At 45.1% G+C, this 21,635-nt stretch overlaps 2 protein-coding genes across 6 annotated transcripts in view; one reads left to right on the top strand and one right to left on the bottom strand.

Moving 5' to 3' along the window:
- The first annotated feature begins 451 nt into the window (after window positions 1–451).
- The window catches only part of LOC129380914 (uncharacterized), a 123,135-nt gene continuing 101,951 nt past the window's right edge, over window positions 452–21,635 (top strand). For all 4 annotated transcript variants that reach the window (XR_008609115.1, XM_072284753.1, XM_055063152.1 and 1 more), the window contains exon 1: window positions 452–678. Coding sequence is in view for 1 of the 4 variants with exons in the window: in XM_055063153.1 (XP_054919128.1) it covers window positions 650–678 (29 nt within the window). In the remaining 3 variants the exon portion in view is untranslated. The remainder of the gene's footprint in view (window positions 679–21,635) is intronic.
- The window catches only part of LOC126548309 (acyl-CoA desaturase-like), a 93,024-nt gene continuing 79,997 nt past the window's right edge, over window positions 8,609–21,635 (bottom strand). For both annotated transcript variants that reach the window (XM_055063151.1, XM_050196453.3), the window contains 2 exons: window positions 15,565–15,770; window positions 8,609–9,910 (listed from right to left, as the gene is read on the bottom strand). In XM_055063151.1, coding sequence (XP_054919126.1) covers window positions 9,397–9,910; window positions 15,565–15,770 — 720 coding nt within the window. In that variant the 3' untranslated portion in view covers window positions 8,609–9,396. The remainder of the gene's footprint in view (window positions 9,911–15,564; window positions 15,771–21,635) is intronic.

Consider the following 21,635-nt stretch of genomic DNA (forward strand, 5'->3'; position numbering starts at 1 on the left):
TTCTAATGCGATAAAAGAAAAATGAAGGACGCGTAGCTTGTTCCCGATAGCAATAAGTGCAGTTGTGGTTATATGAGCACCGACAGACCTGAAATGAATAAAAGAAAATAATGTAAGGCATGAAATACCCGCAATTTTAAGCGTATATTCGACGAAGCGGCAAGCGCACGTTCGTTTTACGCCGGGCAATGCTCTCTCTCTTGGATGCGGGTGTCCAGTCCTACGCATTTTTCCTGGCAACGAATCAATCTGACTCAAGAACGTATCCAGCAGACGCGCAACAGCACGATCCCTCTCCCGCTCCGTACGCTGGGAATTTTTTTTTTTTCGCGCCTAGCGATCCCAGCAGGAGTGCGGCTACGCAGAGTCCCCCCGTATTCGGCAAGGCATGATTTTCATATCTGTCGAGCGTTAAATTTGGCCGGCGTCTTTACCCTGCAAGTAGCCCGAATGCACGCGCGGAGGCGCCCTGGAGCTGTAGCTAGGGGGTCACCGTGCAAAATAAGTGATTGCTATCTTTATTTCTCTATGGCGTGAGTACCGGTGGCGCCTCCTGACGATACCGGTAAGCCTATCGCAAACCTGTGGGCGTAGGCCGGCTGCTTCTTTTTTTGACCGTACGCGTGGTTTGTTAGTGCTCAGCGGCCAAATGAAGCGATTCGAGACGTGGAAAGCCTGGTAAGATCATTCTCAGTTTTTCCTGGTTTCCGCGTCGTGAAGTCTGGAATGCCATCTGTTACACCTTTCTTACGCACTGCAGCTGTAATGAAGTGTCCTTGTTACACTAGCACGCGCGAAGGGGTACGTTGACTTCGACGAAAAACTTCTACCTCAGCTTAGTAGAAGCACTCCCATGCTGCTCCAGGGGCGAGACGATAAGCGGGAGGACGCGCAATTCGGATATACACATAACTGACAATAATATGGACCCACACGTAAAACTATCACCCGAGTCGTATGCGCATGTGCTATGCTGATTTTTCTGCTTGCACTACGCAATGAAACAACGCAGGAGCAACGTCCGCACACAACGCACTGTCCGAAAGGCAGTCAGCGATTAGACGAAGTCGCTTCTATTGGCTGCTTTCGAAAGGAAGACGTGACAACTAGTCTCTCATGTACTATCCTGCCCCATGGAGTTCGCATCACTCTCTTTGGTGTAGGTCGCCTTCGGTGAATCAGTTTCATAAAATCGACTAGTCTGGTAAATTTGGCAAGATGCACGCCTCCACTAGGTAAGAGGCCAAGGATGCCATCTCAGCATCGCACTCAATGTGGCCTATACGTGCGGCGCGATAATTATTAATTTTTATAGAATTAAAAAAAATTGATTATTGCAAACAACATAATTCTAGTCCTAGAGCTGGATTTTTCAGAGAAGCGGACATTATTGCTACGTGAAATCGAAACAAATATTCAAACAGTTAACGAAAATACACTAATTAACTTCCTAATTAATCACTTTACGGCACGTAAAGCAATTCACGAATTGTAGCCGGTACGTTTTTCAGGTGTATTCACTTGGAAGGAATTTCCAGAATGACACCAGTTTGGAGAAATGCGCCATAAAACTCGCCGTAAGAATGCAGTGTTGGTCCACTTACTTTTTTCACAAAAGGCTCTTTTATCCATTGAAGCACAAAAGTAACTGAAACGCCCATATATTTCGTTCCACATTTTGCAAAAGGTTATCTCGAAATTGGTGTCCCCTTGGAAATTCAATTCAAGTGGATGCGCCGTGCTAACTCTCCGGTTACAATTCGTAAATTGCAGTATGTGCCGTAAAGTACTTAAGAAGACAATTAGTGAATTTTGTTAAGTAGTGGAATATGGGTTTCGATTTCTCACGCTAGTAATGTCCGCCTCTTCGAATAATCCAACTCAAGGACAATAATTATGCTATCTGCCACAGGCGATTTTAAAAATTCCATAAAATTTAAAGATGATTGCCCTGTATATGCCGGATACATCCTGCTCAAAATCCTGCTGACAAACTCGTTGTTCTCTACACTTGTCCGACGTACAGCATATTGTGTACATCTGCCGCCGCTACTTATCTCAGAAGTGCTCCACTCTCTGAAGGTTGTGCTGCATTTGCATCAGGGCTCGTTTGTCTGGCTGCGGTACGATCTTGGCCCGTGGATATGCGCCATCTGCGCATTGCGTGCAACGAGCGCATGCATATTCTTTTTTGAGAACTACTGAATTTAACGAAATCAGCAACAAATATCATCATTGTGTCCGTGCGTTTATACGCCCTAGTGGTAGTTGCGTCATATCAGCTTTCATCATACAGCTTTGGTGCAATGCCATGGTCTAAACTGGGCCAGCATTTGCAGTTGCTCCTTAAAGCCATCATTTCTTTCTAAAATCATACTAAAGAAGCGTACCGCGCGTTAAAGGATAATAATAATAATAAAACATAGCGGGTCTGTTCAATAAAAGCTTTTCCGCGTTCCATGTTTCGAGTATAGTAGCGTAGACTCAAGGCTCCGTTCCATTCATTGGGGGCTACGACTGCGTCTGATCACATTGAGATATTACAAAACGGGCTCTGTCTGCCGCGATTCAACGTCTTCTTGCGCGTGCATATACTGATCACCTTCGACGTTAAAAGAACCACGGTAGCTTGGCCATTAGCATTTTCATAGCGCCGCAATCGAACAAGGTCTGTGGATTTCTTTTTCTCCTTCTTTCGAGAAAATCCCCGAAAAAAAAAAGAAGCAGCAGGAAACAGAGCTTCCCGTTTCTGTTTTCTTCTCATCGGCCACAAACAAAATAGAGGAGGAGGATGTGGATACGGATGCCAACAGGAGCTCGCATCTCAATCTGATCGGTAGCGAAATAAAAACAGCAGGCCCCCGAGCAGGCCACCAGGCATGAAGCAACACTGACCTCTAAACTTTCACGCTCGGCGTCGGCTGCCGCGCCTGGGCAAGTGGCAACGTTCCCTTCGCGACTGAGGTGCACTGCAGATCAGCCGGCAGATAAAGGCCGCTGCACAAGCGTGCGTGAATCGCGCTTGTGACTGTGCAGGGACGGCGAGATAAAAAGGAGTTGACGCGACAGGAAAAACAAGACTGTTGCACCGCCGTGACGCTGGCAGCTCTGAAATCGCCGACGCCGCGCGCTCTGCCCGACGCATTTCCCGTTTCAGAGGAAATCCACCGTATATGCACGTGCTTTCCGTGCGAGATGCACGCCAATATAACAGTTCTAGGCGCCAACATTCTGCATGCCCGCGCAAGGTTGGACTGATTGCTCCCTCGCGAGGTCCGAGACAAGAGACGTCTTTCTTTACGTGACGCACACGACGCAATCTAGAACGCTGAGCGCAGTAGGATAATCACCGGTCTCGTGTAAGGCTTCGCCGATGCGGTGCTTTCTGAAGAGTACTGCACGAGACGCGAGCTGTCATGCGCAGTATTTCAGCAGTATACCGGCGCGGCATGTGAGGAGCATTCTGCGCGATGCAGGGCGAAGCCGACGGTAAATTACGATGCTCAGTCCTAATTATAGGTATACGCTAAGGCCCTCAAACACATTGTGTAGGAGGCGTTAGTACGAAATGAGTGCGATGAGAGTGTAAATAGCAACACTACCAAAAAAAAAAAAGATTCTGGGGCGATTGCAGTGCAATTTATTAGCCGGTCAGTTTTGACCAGGAGTGTCTTGATTCTCAATGTTTCAAGATGAAGACGCTTCTTGTATTGCACTCGCAATAGCTCAGGCGGGAGAAACAGCGTAGCGTTGTTTTTATTTGGATGCACATGTGTAAAACAATAGAGCGTAGAATAGCGCTTGTCGCCTTAAACACGTTAAACGCAAGCACATTTGCGGGACGTTACGGTGCGCGTCCCTTCAGGAACTTTAGTTTAGCGTGTAGGAACGCAAACGTAAGAAGGACGTTAGAAGACAGCGCAGTCTGGTGCCTCGTGTCAAACGTATCCAAGCCAAGACAATGCATTCCCAACCATCCTGTCGTTTCTATGCGGACGCGTCTCGTTTGGACTGCGAACTCCAGAATCGCAGAAGTATCTCAGAAATTGGACGCGCTATGTGCTCATAACCAACGTTTCAGGCGAGTTTAGAAGAAGCGAAAGCTAATTTTTATAGTTACTGGCGATCAACGAGAGTGAGAGCGTAGCCATCACAAGAATTCATGCCGAAGCGGGCGCCATGGGTGCCGTCATGTTCGACATGGCTATTTCGTAGTGTGCATAAATATTACGAACGTTAAACTCGCCAAATAACGTGCATTATCATAGCGCATGTAAACCAGAGAAATTCACTAACGTGCTGAACATACTCAGTGAGGACAACGCTACTTCTTTACGAACGTCATGTGTTTGCGTTTGTTTGTAAACGCTATTCTAACACTCTCTAGCAGTACGCCTTACGGTGAGATACTCGTATCACCCACACACAGGACCAAACAACTGAGTGCGAGTCAGGAAAGAATTTAGCCACTGCTATTGTATTGATGCGATAGCACCAAATGGCCCATTGGACGAAAAAGCCGGCGTCTGTAGCAGCAAAACGGCCCCTGAATTCCAGTTGGCTGCCATGCCACGTTACGTGCGCGCCTCGACAGAGAAGAGCAGGTGAAAGGGAACACCTGCTGCCTCGCTGACGCGCCAGGTGTTGCGTGAGGGGAGAGAGCATCGCAGCGACGCCACGTCACGCTCGCTCTCGGAGACCTGTGTTATCCGCGCGTTCCTCGTCCTCGCAAGCTTCCGTCTACGTTATAACTTCGCCTCTGTAATTGATATAAAAAATTAATGTATATATTAAAGAAATAGACCATATTCGAAACGAACAACGCTGGCGGCAGCGATTTTCGACCCAACGACCCCTCGCTCAGAAGCCGAGCGTCTTATCCACTGGGCTAAACCAGCGCTTTCTAGATAGCAGGACTGCGCACTCTGCTTCATGACGTCATGCTACTTGGACCGAAATTTCCGTTGCCAAGCCCTGCGTGACGAAAGCGGGGATGTCGAAATCACCGCGGCTTACTCGGGAGCGTGCCCATTAGAATCTATGGCAGTTGGGCAAGGTAGCATGACGTGACGGATTGAAGTGCATCGGACTTGTGCTATCTAGGAAGCGTTATCCAAGGGTATCAATGCACTCGCTTGCTCACGAGGAGTTCATAACTCGAAGGACCGCTCAGCGGCGTTAAATTGGACATTAATGATTTCGCATTCACAACTCATAAAAAGTGCTTAGGGGTCTTCGGATTTTTTTTCTATTATAGCCTTATGTCAAAGTTGTTCTGTCTGCGTAAGTCAATGGCTCGACCGGCGCCCTGTATGAGCCACATGTCGATGCAGGTAACAGAGAAATAGCATCGACTGAGTAAGATCGATATGTTATACCTGTTCAACGGGGTTACCGGCGCTCTGGTGATTATTTTTTCCTATCCCATTCTCCGACCGGGACGCAAGAACTGCATACACATATACTATAAGCTTAAACGACTTCAATGACATTCACATAATGCTACCTCGTGCCATCTCCCAGGACACCGAGATGGCCATCAGAAACATCTTCGTAGCTTGTATTATTCGACTTCACTCTGCAGGGGTTTGTATATTAATATTTTACAAAATAACTTGTAGATATCTGTGCGCAAACTTGCAGCCGACTTTCGCAGATCTATGACACTCGGCAGACTCGCTGTCCACGAGTGGCGAGCCGACATTTTTGCTAAACCGGTTTTGTTGGCTGGTGAGAAATTCAATGTCACAATAACATATACCACATAATTATTCCTTACTGAGAAAGCTTATGCGTCTTATACGAAGGTTTGCCTACTATGGAGGTAACACTTCTTGCGTATGCAGCATTCGCTAGCATTTAGAATTTCGCAACAGTACTTTTGTTTCGTTGACATGGCTATGGCTGTTCGATGGCAATATGTGGCAAAAGCTTACCACATCTATCAGTCATTTATTTTGTTTCCTTTACCGAATTCTCTATCATAACACATCGTCACATGCTTTATTTTAGGAAAAATTGACACTATGTCACACAAGAGGCAATAGTCCTACAAAGTTACGGCTGCAAATAAAGTTCTACAGGCTTTCTTTTAACCGGAAAATGACCACGCCGACGAAGCCGCCCGATCTGCACATGAATGTGGTCAACGTGTCTTGATTCCGCTTTCGCAAACAGACGCTGCAGCTGGGCTGCGATTGATGTCCTGTGAATGTACTTTGCTTCTGTGGGACTCGCACGCTTTAACCATATGTCGTTTGTGTTCGTTGTTTCCGGACATACGGATGCACCTACCGCCTGGTTTATCACGACGTGAACAGACCACGCTGTACCGTCTATGGCTAGGCGCTGCATTTACGAACTCATATGCCTTCCTTATTGGAATAGCCAACAGCCCCACGTGCGCCACATGCAACATCGATGAAACGCTCGCACATATTATCTGTGTCTGCCCGCGGTATAGTGCCCAGAGACAAGTTCTGTGCAGAGTGCTGGACCAGTTGGACAATCGTCCACTATCAGAACTCAAAGCTTTAGGTCAGTACTCCCACAGAACATCCGCGCTGAAGGCCTTACTCGCGTTATGAAGGTTCCTGTGGTCTACGGGGCTTCACGATAGACTTTAAGAACGCCGCCCCCTGCCGCTCTGTAGTGTACGCGGTTTGTTCGTGTTCGTCTATATTTCTCTCTATCTCGCCCTTCCGCTCTCCTTTTCTTTTTATGCCCCTTCGCCCTTCCCCCCGTGCAGGGTAGCCAACCAGTACTGCCTCTGGTTAACCTCGCTGCCTTTCTATGCATCCTTTTCTCTCTCTCTCTCTTCTCTTCTTTAACTTGCAACATACTGGCTTCTAGACATAAGAAAACTGCAATTCGATAACAAGTGCTTTATCAGCAGAAAAGCCGAGCGCGACGCTGGTTCTGAGGTGACGACTAATATATCGCTAATTCTAGGTGCACTGCGCGACTGTTCAAAGCTGACTCCACACAATACAACGGGGCTTGATTTGTACATCCAGCGGTGAAAAGCTCCATTTTCCACTGCTCCAAGCAACCATGCATCGTCGTTCTCGCTTTGTCATGTCGTTCCTCAGTGCTCGTTTACTTCTGAATTAAAATCGCGGACAGTGACGAATGCGATGCCTGTTACAGCGAATTAACCGTAAGCAGTACTTTACGGCGCCTGTGATTCGTTTGAGGATCAAAAACCTGCTTTTTGCCAAGTCCTAAGGCAAAATGAAGGAAGGTGCCTCTCTGAGATCAAGCCCTTGGGACCTTGGCCTGGCTTGCCGGTGACATATGCATGACATATTCGACTGGTAGCTTCAGAGCATTCCAGAAGCGCTTCCGTAGTTGTGTAATATAGCAACTTTACTGCAACCATACTAGGGCTTAAATAGCGACGATGTAGGCAGATTAACGCTATGAGATCCGCTTACTCTTGTAATGCCGCTTTAATTGTACCTTTCGCGACCTTAGTATAGCTCTGATAGAGCGCTTTGAAATGACAGGTTGCATATGCAGACAGAAAGTCAGAAAAGTGCTGCTACGATGGTTTAAATTATGGACATTCGACTGCACCTGTTATGACTGCGTAGGTTGCATCAGTGTGTTCCCTTTGTCACGCGGTATAGTGTATTGTAACCAACCAGGTTGAACATCGTTCATGTCGATGCCTTCTCTCTGTTCCCATCTCTTCAGGCAGTGCTGGCTGCTGAGGGCAGCTATTTTTCCTTTTGATTGCACCGCAGATTTAACGGAACGATATCGCAAGACCCACGATTCTGGTTCAACAGCCCTCCTCAGATAACTTGAAGACTTTCCCTAAGAGCGAATTCAGCGCTTCCACCATAAGTTCCGGGTGCTGTACCATTTATATGGACGTGTCAGTGGATTGTAATTCTTGCTGATTCACTAATTCCATTCGTTTCTATTTCTGCATTACTTGGCTCGGACATGAATTGTAAACGAGTAAGTTATAAATAAAGGAACAGTTTGCCGTCTACTCCTCCAATGCCCCATATACGAGATGCAAAGACAGCAGCTAGAACAAGAGCTACACTCCATTGATCTTCACCGGCCTTTCTCACTCCAATTTTGATGGACCCATGGCCATCGGAAATAGCACAGCGAAAAGCACTGAACGCACTTGAACATTTTTATGAAGAAACAGGCATCCTTAACAAATACTAGGTATTGCACTGAATAATCACATGATCTTACTATAACGTTCTTCTATTATTTGTAAGTATTAGTGCTTGTACATTACGTGTTATGCATTCTTTTTTTTTGCGTGAATTATTTTAACACTGTGTAATTTCTCATCTGTTTATGTGCTCATCGAAGTCTACATCACGGCCGTTTGTGTGGCTTTGTGACTTTGTTTACGAGCTCATTGTGGTGCAACTTGCATTTGACTTTTATATTGTTATGTTCATGGGTGTATAGAACTGTGTGCTGTGGATTTCTGACCGTATGAAGTTATTTCTTGTCATTTTCCTACACATTTTTTATATTGTTGTTTCCGTTATGAGAAAAGGAGTAGCCGTCACCATTAAAAGGTGACTACGTCTCTTTCTTTTATTTTCATTTCAATAAAAGAACGAAGCAGTTTCCAGAGAACAATATTTTTGTTTCTTTTATTTCTTATAAAGAAACATGACTATATACAAAAGTTTAATGAGCGAGCGAAAACCACGACGACAACTCAGTAGCGATGAAGTGAAAGCGCGCGGAAAAATGCACACTGTTGAGTCCATTACAGTACACGCGCAAGATTTGTTGCTTCCATATGAGAAAGCTGCCTCAATCGAACCACAAAAAGCGGAGCACGTGATGACTACTCTCTTCTTCGAGAACTTGTTGCAAGTTGAATCCTTACGAATACACTAACTTGTCGAGTTCTTGTACGAGCACTTGTCGCATCCTTTCCTTGTATGCATAAGCTATGCGCGCAAAGAGCCTCTGCTAACGCGAAGTTTTTTCTCACTATAATGCAGATGAGTTATTGGGTTTGTGAGTCAGATCACATATTTTTTTTCTTGTACTCAAGCCAACGCATGTTGTCACACGACGTCTTTTCTGCTCACAAAGACCGCCAACATGCGATGTACGTCGTTGCCAAAAGGACCTTAGAGATGGTAGGATATACCATCTCAGAAAGTGAGATCGTATATCCTATAAGACAGCCCCGCAGAGCAGCCATCAAGGCAAGTAGTAATAACCTCCATTTGGACACGCCACACTCATCAGAAGGATGCAGTAGTCCATGCATGATCGTTACATCAGCTGCCCACTGGTGCAGGTGTGTTTCACCTGCAGCAGTCCCCGTGCCGATCGTTGGCGTCGCTTCTGTCCGTACCTCTTGCAAATTTCTTTCTTCAAGTCTAGCTAGCGGCCTCAGCCCTGGCTTGTTCCCGTTACCGCCGCTGTAGCCGCTGCGGCAGCGCTTTCTCTTTCTGCCGCGGCCATCTCGCGGAACCTCCTGGGCAGCCGCGTTCCGTCTCCAGTCCTCAACTTTCTGGCTAAGACGGCCTCCCTGGAGACGACCTTGAGGTCATACGCCTGCCCCAGCTTGGCCATGATGTCGATGAACATGGTGCTCATGTTGAGCTTCCATCCCAGCTCACTGGTCGAGTAGTCCCAGGGGAACGTGTGGTGGAAGTTGTGGAAGCCTTCGCCGACGGCGACGAAAGACACCCAGGGAGCCTCGGTGGGAGAGATGCTCTTGTCGAACGGCTTGTTGCCCCAGAGATGGGCGAAGCTGTTCACCGACCAAGTGAAGTTGAGCGACAGGATGAGGCGCAGCATGGTGGCTGTGCAGAAGGCGTTCCAGTATGACTCGCCCCAGAGCCAAGCAGGGAGAACGGTGGGCAGTATGAAGGAGAACAGAAGCACCAGCCGCATGTAGTACCTGCGCAGTGAGAACGGACGTGATAAAGGCACCCCCGGAAACAGGAGCTCGGACGCCATTTTCATTATCACAGGGCAATAAAATAGAAATGCTGTGTAGGATACGAATTCTGGGTACGCGCTAGCCGCACATCACGCATGCGGAAGTCTTGTATCTTGCTGTATAATTTCGATTCCATACGCTGGGAAGGTCGACCTGTAGGAACGCGTGGAAACTGTAGACTTTTGCGCAGAAAAGAAGCTATCTGTACCCCAAAGAGTGAAATTGCTGGCAGTACAAATGCTAGTTTTGACCTTCTGCGTTATTTATTTTGAAACAACGTGTCTCTCAAAATGCATTATGCAGTTCCTGGATGCCCAATTTTTGCAACAAGTCACACATCATCTAGTGAAAGTATAGATATAAGCACATCAGCACTACCAACCACCCGCTTGAATCGTGGTCGAGTGGTTTGGACTGCCGCCGCTACGGATGCCTGTTTTTGCTGGCTCCATTTCCATCTGTCTCGTGCCATGATGCTGTTTTTATTTCTAGTTGGCATGATACAAGATGCCATGCTGGCTCACGAATACGGCTCCAGCTTCTCCTTTTTTGTTCACTCACTGATAAACTCACCATTTTGTCGGATATGTTTATTCTCGTCAATGCCTGCGTCGTCGTGAAAATTCCTATCTTTGGAGTCTGAGGAGCGATAGCGAAGGTCGAGGTATGTCGCGTTGGTTCAACCCGAAAGTCGAGAATTTCAACGCATGCAAATAGACACAGTGAGTCGTATATTAAATTTAAGAACACAGAAGTGAACAAGACAGGTTTGCATCCACAGAAGCAGACGCCGGCTAATCAATTCATAATTACACACTAATTGAATTACACGGCAATCAGAATTGATCGGACATCTCGTTTTGCAAGATGCCCTAGCATAAGAATTGCCTCATGAATGTGGATTTGGTTGATGAGTAAGGAAGAAATGTATAAACTAGAATCTCTATTTCAATACCTTCTAATAAATGCCGGCGTTGTTAAGCTTGCGGGTAATGACGTACCTGAATAAAGAAAACAATTATGGAGTTCTACGTGCTAAAACCACCATCTGTTTATGAGGCACGATGCAGGGGGGGACTCCGAATTAATTTTGAACACCTGGGGTTCTTCAACACGCACCCAATGCATGGTGAACTGGCGTTTAATTTTGCATTTCACCCCCATCGAAGAGCGGCCGCCGCGGCCGGAATTCGATCCTGCGACTTCGTGCTTAGCAGCGCAACGCCAATCCCACTAAGCAACCACGGTGGGTGATCATGTACCTATAAAGGTTTCGTCTTCCATAAGTTCGCGTTGTTAATCCCTTTAGCTTCATCAAAATCCTGCAAGGCGCTTTCATGTGTCTTTTCTTCACATCGTCTTAGTCACTGTATGCATATTTTATAATATTTACGTGAAGAAATATTATTGCAACAAATACCTCCTCGCTGTACATGACATTGTGCTCTCACATGAATAAGTGGTATGCACTTCTTGAGCACAACTCACATGTCAGTCCCCCCCCCCCCCCAAAAAAAAAAAAAAGTTCCCTTCACTATTGATACCCGGCTGTTTTGATATCCGGAATTTGTCTTTCCCTTCGTTCTGTTCTACTCTTCAAACGGTTGGGTGAGACGTTCCGTTCAGAATACAATAACTAGTTTGCTTCTCTTTCTCTTTGTGTGGCGTTCATACGATTCTATGAAGTAATAACAGCGCGACTAAGTTTCTCTACTGACTGCTCCAAAAAATACGTTTGGTCTGCAACATACAGCTTTATGGTGTAGACATAATCACGTCCCAGCAGCCAGTTCTTTTAGGCAGTTGATGCTTATTTTTTATTTTTTGACGTGAAACTACTCGTCATTCTATGAAGCGCTCATGTTTACACCGAGAGCACAACCCGACACGGCAGACGTGAGCAAATTCTTCTCTGAAGCATCGCTTTCAAGTGACAGCTGACATTACAAAGCCGAAAAAAAGAATACGGAAAGAAACTAGAGGGAAGCAGAAGAATCGCAAGCGAGCACTAAACGGTAGCTTCCTTATGTGCAGAAAACAACGGTGCTTCGCAGCACGACTGCCTTCCTCGGTGGCACACTTTTTCGCCATGGCGGCCTGAGCAACCTTGGCCCAGAGGAAGACGCCATATCACCTGCTTGCTTACGCGATTTATTCGCTCGGCTCTTTTCCTCTTCTTTTCATCGCCGGCATGTATCGCCTCATCCGGGGAAGCCATATTGTAATAGTTGTAAATTACTCGCCGTCGCTGCGTCTTTGGAGTCTGCACCTTTCTGAAACTTTCCAGGCATACACGAGCATTTCACATAGGTCTCTTTGAAGCGGGCGAGAAATGACGCGGTCCGAGGGCGGCACGTCGGCTTTCATGCCTTGGCGGAAATTCAGTTCAAATGACAGCTGCAGAGAGTTGCAGAATTACGCTAGGGGAGCGGGTGTTCATCCCGGCTGAGTCCATAGAGGTCCCGGCAGAGTTACCGTAACATTATAGCGTGACCAACTTGTACTGTCAGCCGAAATTCAAACAAGAATCAGTCCAAAGGAAATATAATGCGTTCCTGCTTTTCCAGGTTCACCTTCATTTGTAACTGATGCCTAATTCAGGCTTTTTAAAACATAAGTTTATTTCGTACTACACCCCCAGGCTTAGAAAACTGGCATAAAACAATGGCACGCCTCACGTCCACGTTAAGACGCGTGTCGGCATTCCATTGCTTCCTCCTGTTCACAATGCAGGTTATGCCGATGGTAGACTCAATAATCACTCCCCAAGTGTAAATCCAAAAACCCACTAACTACTCTTCGCAAGTGGGGTTAATTTAGACCTAAAGTTTCTCTCCTAAGAAAATTCAATTACAATTTATGTTGCATTTCTTCATACAAATGGTTGCGTTGCTTCTTTAACATATGCTCCTCATTAAGGATTACTCCATAGATGGCAAGGGCAAGTGTGCTTTCTGGTGCTTGTTCGAAACTTCCGCAACGCTGGCGTGGCTCTATAGCACAATTATAGCACTAATATAGCACCGATCACCGAGGCTGTGACTTTTGTCTTCTTTCTATCAACTTTCTTCGTGTTGGGCGTCCTGAAATTTCCTCAGCAGCAAACGGCCAACGCTACAGTTGTTCATAAGAGACATCAATAAGCAATACTCTCGCACACTTTGAGTACCTTTCACAAGTATTTCATCACAGTGATCAATTACTGATTCACAAAAGTGAGACATCACAATACAAATTACTCCAAAGCAAAAGTAATCGCAGTAATTTATTGCCGTGGTATTAACGTTATTGCCGTGTTAAGAAGTGAAGGGAATGTTTATTATTCTTTTTTTCGTCCTTGAAGTGAACATCCGGATCTAAGAATGACATAACTATCGTGCGCGATAATCAACGTACGCTCAAGGAGAGGAGAAACGGATGCTTCCGGGCAACAATGTTAGTGATCTGCATTGCCCCATACTTCGAACTGATATGTCGATGCCTTCGTAACGCTGACGCGTGCGATTGTGCCAGGAGGTTATTAGTGCGATACACATCGAAAGAGTTCGACCAGATTCTGCAGATTGCAGCGGCGTCAGCAGGAGTAGAAAACGCAGAAAAGACGTAGTTTTTGCGCTGTCTGCTTTCACTACCGGTTTCTCAGGAGCTAAGAAAATGATTATTATCGAATTTTGAGAAAAAGCGACACATAAAGCCAGCCTTATTGCGAGATCAAGTTCCCGTACTTAACTTTTCAAGAATACCGTCGACCCGCTATATAATGGGGTTTATGTCCTTGCAATCACTTTATGCAAAGTCATTGGAAGCTATACAATCGAAGCTATACAAATAACCAATTCATTTTGCTAGCTCTGCAGTGAAGCCCGATCGTAAGGCAATAGAATATCTAATAAGCCCCGCTCTTTCAGCGCTATCATTGTAAAATATTTCCCCCACATAACACTGCTATCGGTTACTGTCATCCCTATAACTTTTCTGATGTGTTTTCTTCCCTTGGCTTATGGTTTCCTTGAAATTTCTCCGCACCAGAGACCTGAGAATTTCTCCGCCGAAGCCTGATTGCACATCAGGCTCCATTTCTTTGCACAAGCTCAGCTTGTGCAAGGAAATGGTAGGGCTTGCTCCACCCGGTCCTGCGATTACACCAGTGAAACCACCAGGGATGTCCCCGGTTAAGGCACGGTCGAAACCTCAATCAGTAAGCCGACAGACATTGACCCCAGTATTCTGGAACGTTCCTAACACTCCACCTCGACTTAAGAGGAAGCTTTAGCTCGGACCCAACTCCGACGCGGCCTATTCAAATATTTGTAAAACGCAAAAACGTTTTTCTGAGATAAACCACGGACCGATTTTAAGGAAATTTGTTGCATGTGAGAGAGAAAGTTAAATTCTAGTGACTGTTGGAAGCGGAATTTCGATTTAGGGCTTGAACTTTGTTAAAAAGATTTTCAAATATTCGACAGTTCGAAAAACAAAATAGAAGCATGAAGTTTACAAATTCATAGCTCTGCATCAAGAACAGATATCGCGGTTCTGTAAACAGCATCAATTAGATCATTGAAAGCGGACAAATTCGATATTTCATTTTACATCTTGCGTGACTTTGTTACGTTGTTTACAGGGGTTCTGCAAAAGCTGCACTTCCATATTACAAATTTTTTTTAGATTCATGTGTAACATATCAATTTTGTCCGCTTTAGATGTACTATTAAATGCAATTAACATAATTGTATTATCATCTTTTGTTGCGGAGTAACAGTTGTAAACTTGATAGTTACATTTTTTGAAAAATTTCGAATTTCGCCAATTTTTAATAAAACACTGACGACACAAATCGAAAATTCGAAAGCTAGAGTCACTAGACTTTAGGTTTTCCTTTTAAATGCAACAAACCTCGTCAAATTTGGTGCAGTGGTTGCCGAGAAAAGCGAATTCTCCTTTTACATGTATTTAGATAGGAGCACCCTAGCTAAAGCTTCGTCTTAAGAAAGTATAGATGGTGGCACCGCACCTCGACAGAAGTGGACACTACACTTGATTGACACTTCGCAGCAATTCTTCACAAGCATATCTCTTTTTTGGTCGAGGGGCGGCGCGGTGCTCAACTCGGTCAAGTGGAGGAAGAGCCTCGAGTCGAGGAACGTTTCAGAATATGGGGGTGAGTAATTATATCAGGTGATATGCATACGTATAATTTTAGTACATACTCTCACAGCACAAAATTGTGCAATTGTGCATGATTATTATCTATTACCCTGCGATGTCATACAATGTTTCGTCTTCACAACCTGCGGTGTATACGTATCGTTTCATAACGTTACCACGGTTCGTGAGTATCCTATTGCAATAACAAGCAACCATGATTCGCATTACGCAATGCTCGATCGGAGTTATGGCCGGCAAACTTATCTTTGCTCGTTTGTTTCGTTTTGGTTTGGCAGGACAACCGATTGTATGAAATATTCGAGTTGGACTGCGTTGAAGTAGCACTTGCTGAGAAGCAGCATCTGCACGTCATGCGGTTCATTATAAGCTACGTGATATATATGCTGCGAGATCAATATCAACAACAAAAACAACTCAAATGCGGCTGCGCAATTGGCTCTCACTGTTTCTGGAATCTTGCCACGGGGTCCCGCATGATGTCGCTGCAGTCGATGTGCTTGCCCTTCTCGGTCACATCCGGGTGTTTTCTGCACAAGAGCCAGCCAACGTGCGCGAAGAAAAATCCGCGGTTCACGTTGTGTGGGTCGGCATCGGTCTCCGAGTACTTGTGGTGGACGCGGTGGTCGCGCACCCACTCGTACAGGTCGTTCTGCGAAATGACAACTCGATGATGATATAGAATAAACAGGGTGGGGGCAAAAATTTGCTTAGGCATTTTTTTAGCGAGAGGTGCTGTACGGCACGATACAGCAAGCAAAAACAGCAAGTCAGTCAACGATTTCACACCAACCTAATACGAGAAGTACTGCACTACCTGGCACATTATTGCAGTTGCGAAGTTTGCACGAAGAGGATACTTGTCAGTCAGATATAAATGACCAGCAAAAGAGTGTTGATTACACTGCACCAATTCCCTGTTGATACTGCGTTGTCAAGAGTAATCGTTGTCCAGCAGGAACACGTTTTGAAAGCTGCAGTTACGAGGACGGACTTGTAGAAACGGGTGACCAAAGATCATGGCCAAACCTACTATATATACGTACTAGAAACTACAAACCCAACTCAACTTCCTCCTCTAGTTACTAATAAACGGCAGCAAACGCAGCACCCTCTATGTTTACAGAGGCACCATGTGAAAGAACAGAAACTAAGCAAACAAGTGCTTGTATATGCTCGAAAGGAAGTGAACGGGACGAGAGCCGGAGAGTAACATTATCAATGCAGAATCGACCCAGCGCGGTTGCTCAGAGGATGTGTCGGTGCGTTTCGGGTCATGAGGTAGTCGGTTCAATTCCCAACTATAGAATGCCGCATTAAAAGGTGGCACTCAAACGCAGAACTCAAAAACGCAGAAATTTTCAGACGTTAAACTGCATCGATCAATAACTCAAGTAAGGTATTAAAAAAAGCAGTACATGCACGACACCCCTTGGACACCGCAAAGCACTACGAGACAAACCTGCTTTTCAGATAGGCAACAACGGCGCACTCACGGATCATTCGTTGCCAAATTTTTCCTATGCTTCAAGAGCCTCAGGCGCGCGTTGTGTTTTTTGCAATCTCCTAGAACAGCAACATCCTTGAAAGATATAGTGCGACCGCAAGCTTTACAACGCAAAAGTGAATTCCTTTCGGTGCATCATGGTCCCCCGTTCAAGTATCGATGTTGACGCGACATGTAGTGAATTCAGGGTCCCATCCGTTCTACACAAAAATTTCGGCAAGTATTAATGTACCATCGTGACCTTTAGCAGAGAGTATATAACTATTGCAATAAAGACAGTTGGCCATTCCTCTGAATGCCCACTTCTTGTCCGACTTCTTTCTCCTCGTTTTTACTTTCTTATTCCCTGCGCTGCCCTGTCTAATTGATCTTTTTACGTCGCTTTGGATGAAGAAATGATTGAAATTGTAAACAAGCCCGAAGTGTGGCCTGCCGGCTGCGTGCTCCGCCCGTTTTATGGCACTGTGTCACCTTCCAGCCAATTTGATGATACCGGCACGCCCACGCAGGTCCTAATGGCACCAAAGAAAGGCACCAACGCGAGGAAGCTCAGAGCAAAAAGTGAGGCGTTCTTTGTAAACATATGCGACAGCGAGCACATCATTACTCGCCTGACTGAAACCTGGCATAACTAAACTTCCACAAACCGGTCCTATTTTTCTAATGAATGTTCTTTCTTTACAGCAAACTGTGGCTTTATGGGGAGCGTTAAAAAGGGGGGGCACTGTGTTTTTGGCTAGCAAATGCACTCCTTGCGCGTCTAGTGGGAACGATCTTGTGACATATGAAAAATGTGTGTGGGTCGAAACAACCACCTTCCGATGGCATAAACTTTCTTTCTGGCTGCTACACCACCGAACTCGGAAAGCTCGGGTTTCACAGAGCACTTTGTGGATTTCGAGCGCAAGCTTGATTTTTCAAAGCACAAAGTCCATATATACGGTCACTTCAACTTGCCTAGCATCCACTGGGCTGGCCACCTAATTCAGCGCAACAGCTCAGGGGCACGCGAAAAAAAAACCTATTGTCTAATTGAGGACACCAATTTTAGCGGATTTCACAACTCTAAACACAATTTCAGATTGCGCAGGCAATGTTTCAAATTACATAACAGAAGTCCCAATACTTCCCATCAACAATAGGCGCGAGGGGCTTGTTCCAATAGACTGGTTTCATTCGTCACCCATCTCCCTTCGCCGTTATCCATTTCGTTTGTCTGATAACTTAAACTGCACTATGATAATACAGTACGAAAATACATATATGGGCATGGCGATGTCACGGGGTCTAGACTTACTTGTTCGATTATAATAGTTTTCCTCTTTTTTAGAACGATGGACATTGATTCTTGTGCCAAAATACTCACCTTGACTAATAAGCTCTTTCCGCGGCGCGTAGAGGTGTAATCAATTGCGAGCAAGATCGTTAGCGCGCATTGTGTGCACTGCGCTTGTAATTTCGAAATGGCCAGACCTGGTGAGGGGCCCTTTAAGAATGGAAAGGAACCCTACTCTTCGTTTGTGTGAAAAATGTGTTTTGACAACCTGTACTGCCAAGCCGGCCCCAATCGGCTGTTTGACAGGCACGGAAATAAACAATAGAATTATCCAACTATCTTTGCACTATCTTCACAACATGTGAATGTGAGGTTTTTCTGCGCAAAATTAAGTAGCGCATGCGCGATGCGTTCTTTTCTTTTTTCTTTTTCCAGCGTAGGAGCGTTCTTCACCAATATAGCTAGCTGGAAGCACAGCGCGCATGCAGGCGACTTTTTTATCTAAGCGTCCGTTCGCTAACTTTTTGTTCGTAACCACAGATACGTGCTAACTCCATCAGCAAGAAACTGCTGAAAAACGCGCCGCTTATAGTTATCAATTTCAGTGCAAATGTTGCATCTCTGAAATTCAGACACCTTCTGCAGGTAATACAGAAAGCAAAGCGCAGAAAGGACAAAGGACAAGTCGAGATACGACGAGCGCTGACTTTCAACTCTTGCAGATACACATTCAAGCACCTGCAAGAGTGTCCGCAAGAGCACAACAATAAAGTCGGCAACATTGCTGCAGGCAGTCAACTGGCGGCCGATTGTAACAAAAATGTGACGCGCAGCCACCATGCCATCCTCTTTCCGATCAAACTGCTGTCGTGTGTCGCCACCGCAACAGCTTGACCTGAGAAATTTTCTTTTTTTTATTATGGGGTTTTACGTGCCAAAACCACTTTCTGATTATGAGGCACGCCGCAGTGGAGGACTCCGGAAATTTCGACCACCTGGAGATCTTTAACGTGCACCTAAATCTAAGTACACGGGTGTTTTCGCATTTCGCCCCCATCGAAATGCGGCCGCCATGGCCGGGATTCGATCCCGCGACCTCGTGCTCACCTGAGAAATAGTGGAGGACACTGAACTAGCACGGGCAGGAGATGAGTGTTTCAGGTGGCCGCATTATGACTTTATGAAAGAAAGACCTCTCTGCTAAGAAACAAAAACCCGCAATAATGAAGCACCGGGATGGTGAAACTCGACAGGTTCACTGCCTATAGCGCCCACTTTCCTTTTTTCAGCCGCTAACTTTGCTTTTGTTCGCATAGGTAGCTTTCAGAACGACTGGCATGGATTTCAAGCTTGTCGCTCTACTACGACTAGGCAGTCCTACTCTATATGGAGAGATGCGGTGAGTCATTTGGGACAATTAATGCGAAGAATTCTTAAGGCAAAATGAGCCTTTTGGCGGAAAGTTTTCATTTTACCGGGTGAGGGCCACGACCAGCTTTTCCGAAACACCCCACGCCCCACCCCATTTACATATATATATATATATATATATATATATATATATATATATATATATCGCACTTAATCACGCGGTTAACCGACTTCACACATGACATTGCTTATCAATTGGACAATTGGATCTTGGTAAACAGATTGACGCTATATTCATTGCCTTTTTCTAAAGCTTTCGATTCATTACTTCATTCTCACCTCTTGCAAAAATTAAATGCGACACTAAAACAAAAGTTCCCATCGGGGCGATTGGATTGCTAGTTTCCTTTTTAACCGCTCCCAATACGTCGACTTTAGTTCTGCTAGGTCATGAATTCTTGAAGTATGCATATATATAGGCTCTGGCGTTCCTCAAGAATCCATCCTGGGTTCTTTATTGTTTTTACTTCATGTCAATGACCTCCCAAAAATGTTTCTTCCAGCATTCGTCTTTATGCTGACGATTGCGTCTTATACCGCGTGATTGACTCTACGGCTAATTATAAGCGACTAAACGATTCCTTTGTCTATTTCGGTGCTTGCTGTGAAAAATGGAAAATGAGCATTAATTAAAAAAAACAATTGTTTTGTCCTTCACGAAAAGAGCAGTATCTGTAATTGCGACAAATTCCTTGAATGGATCATCTTTAACCAGAGTTCAACAATACAAATACTTCAGCGTAACATTTACTCACAATCTCTCATGGACTACACACATTGACCAAACACGTTCAAAGGCCCTAAAATAACTTGGGTACCTACGTTGTACCATGCAAAAGGCTCCGAAGGCAACTAAACTCTTAATGTATAGAACTCTTGTTCGCCTCGTTATCGATTATGCCGCCACAGTCTGGTCACCCCATAAACAAAATAACATAATAAAACTCGAAGCAGTTCAGAAAAAAGCCGTCCTCTTCATTTTTCACCTGTATGACCGCTATTTTTTCACCCTCCTCTGCCCTGCCTACGCTGAAACATTACTTTCAGTACGTCGTGTTGTGGAATCATTAAAATGTTTGCGCAACATAATTAACAAGTCCTATCATACTTCAAACACAGCTTGCATATCTTTTCCTAAGCCTTCTTGCACACGTAACTTCCACGAGCTTAATCTTAACCCTTTCTATGCCCGTACAAATACTCTCAAGTACAGCTTCTTTCCCCGCACAAGAGAAGTATGGAATTCCTTACCTGGCTGCCTTCGTTCACTACCGATAAGCGAATTCGAAAGTGCTTTCTATAAAAAACAGTATGTGTAACTACTTAAATTAGCTTTAGTTTATACTTTATGTGCATGCATTTCGCTGTTTCGCTGCTTTTAAGAATCGATGAAAACGATTTTTCAGTTATTTGACTGCCGCACAAGTGTTGTAAGGGGCATTGTTGATTTCACTTTGTTTTTTGTTCACCACTGTTTTTACCCACTCCTGCAATAGCCCTCATATGAGGCTGCAGTAAGTACAAATAAATAAATAAATAAATAAATAAATAAATAAATAAATAAATAAATAAATAAATAAATAAATAATATAACTCGAGAAGTACTGTCCCAGTTGTCAAAGTGTCAATGAGGCATTTGTAGGCACCTCCAAATGACATCTAACTGCGATGTTTTCAGTGGCGTACTAATTGCGTGCAATTTTTCCGACCGGCAAACAAACCTCATGGAATATGAAAAATACCACGTGACTGCGCTCCCACCCGAATCCCCATAAAGCAGCGCCCTCAAATAAGCTGATTGAAAGTAACTGCACTGCCTGTCGTAAAACCGGAAGGGACAGCGCATCACCTTGGCACTGGAACGGAAGCAACACCAACAGCAGGTGTCCCACCTTCGCAGCTATTCCTTCCTCTCATTTCTACGTCACACGTATTATCCGTCTCTATAGGCCGACTGCTCACAATGATAACAAAAGCCCCTTGATAACACGGCCGAAGCGCCGCTCTGACCATAGCATCGAAAGAGTGCGCGCGCAGCTATATTTCGCGCCAGAAACTTGCTTCGGACCAAAGCCAAATTAAAGTGACGGTTTATTTTTTCATGAGAGCGTATATGTGCTGCAAAAACAGCTTCATACGGCAAAAAATAAAAGCGAAATAAACAGACCGAGAAGTGACCCATACGTAAAGAACAGGCAGAACCGATGCGTTGAAAAAAGTAAATTTACCACTTCTAAATGAGCCGAATTGGCAACCTGCGCAAAAAAAAAGAAAAGAAATTGCGTATTAGTGTGCCCTTATTA

The sequence above is a fragment of the Dermacentor andersoni genome, chromosome 1 (genome assembly GCF_023375885.2).
Source record: "Dermacentor andersoni chromosome 1, qqDerAnde1_hic_scaffold, whole genome shotgun sequence".
Taxonomy (NCBI): domain Eukaryota; kingdom Metazoa; phylum Arthropoda; class Arachnida; order Ixodida; family Ixodidae; genus Dermacentor; species Dermacentor andersoni.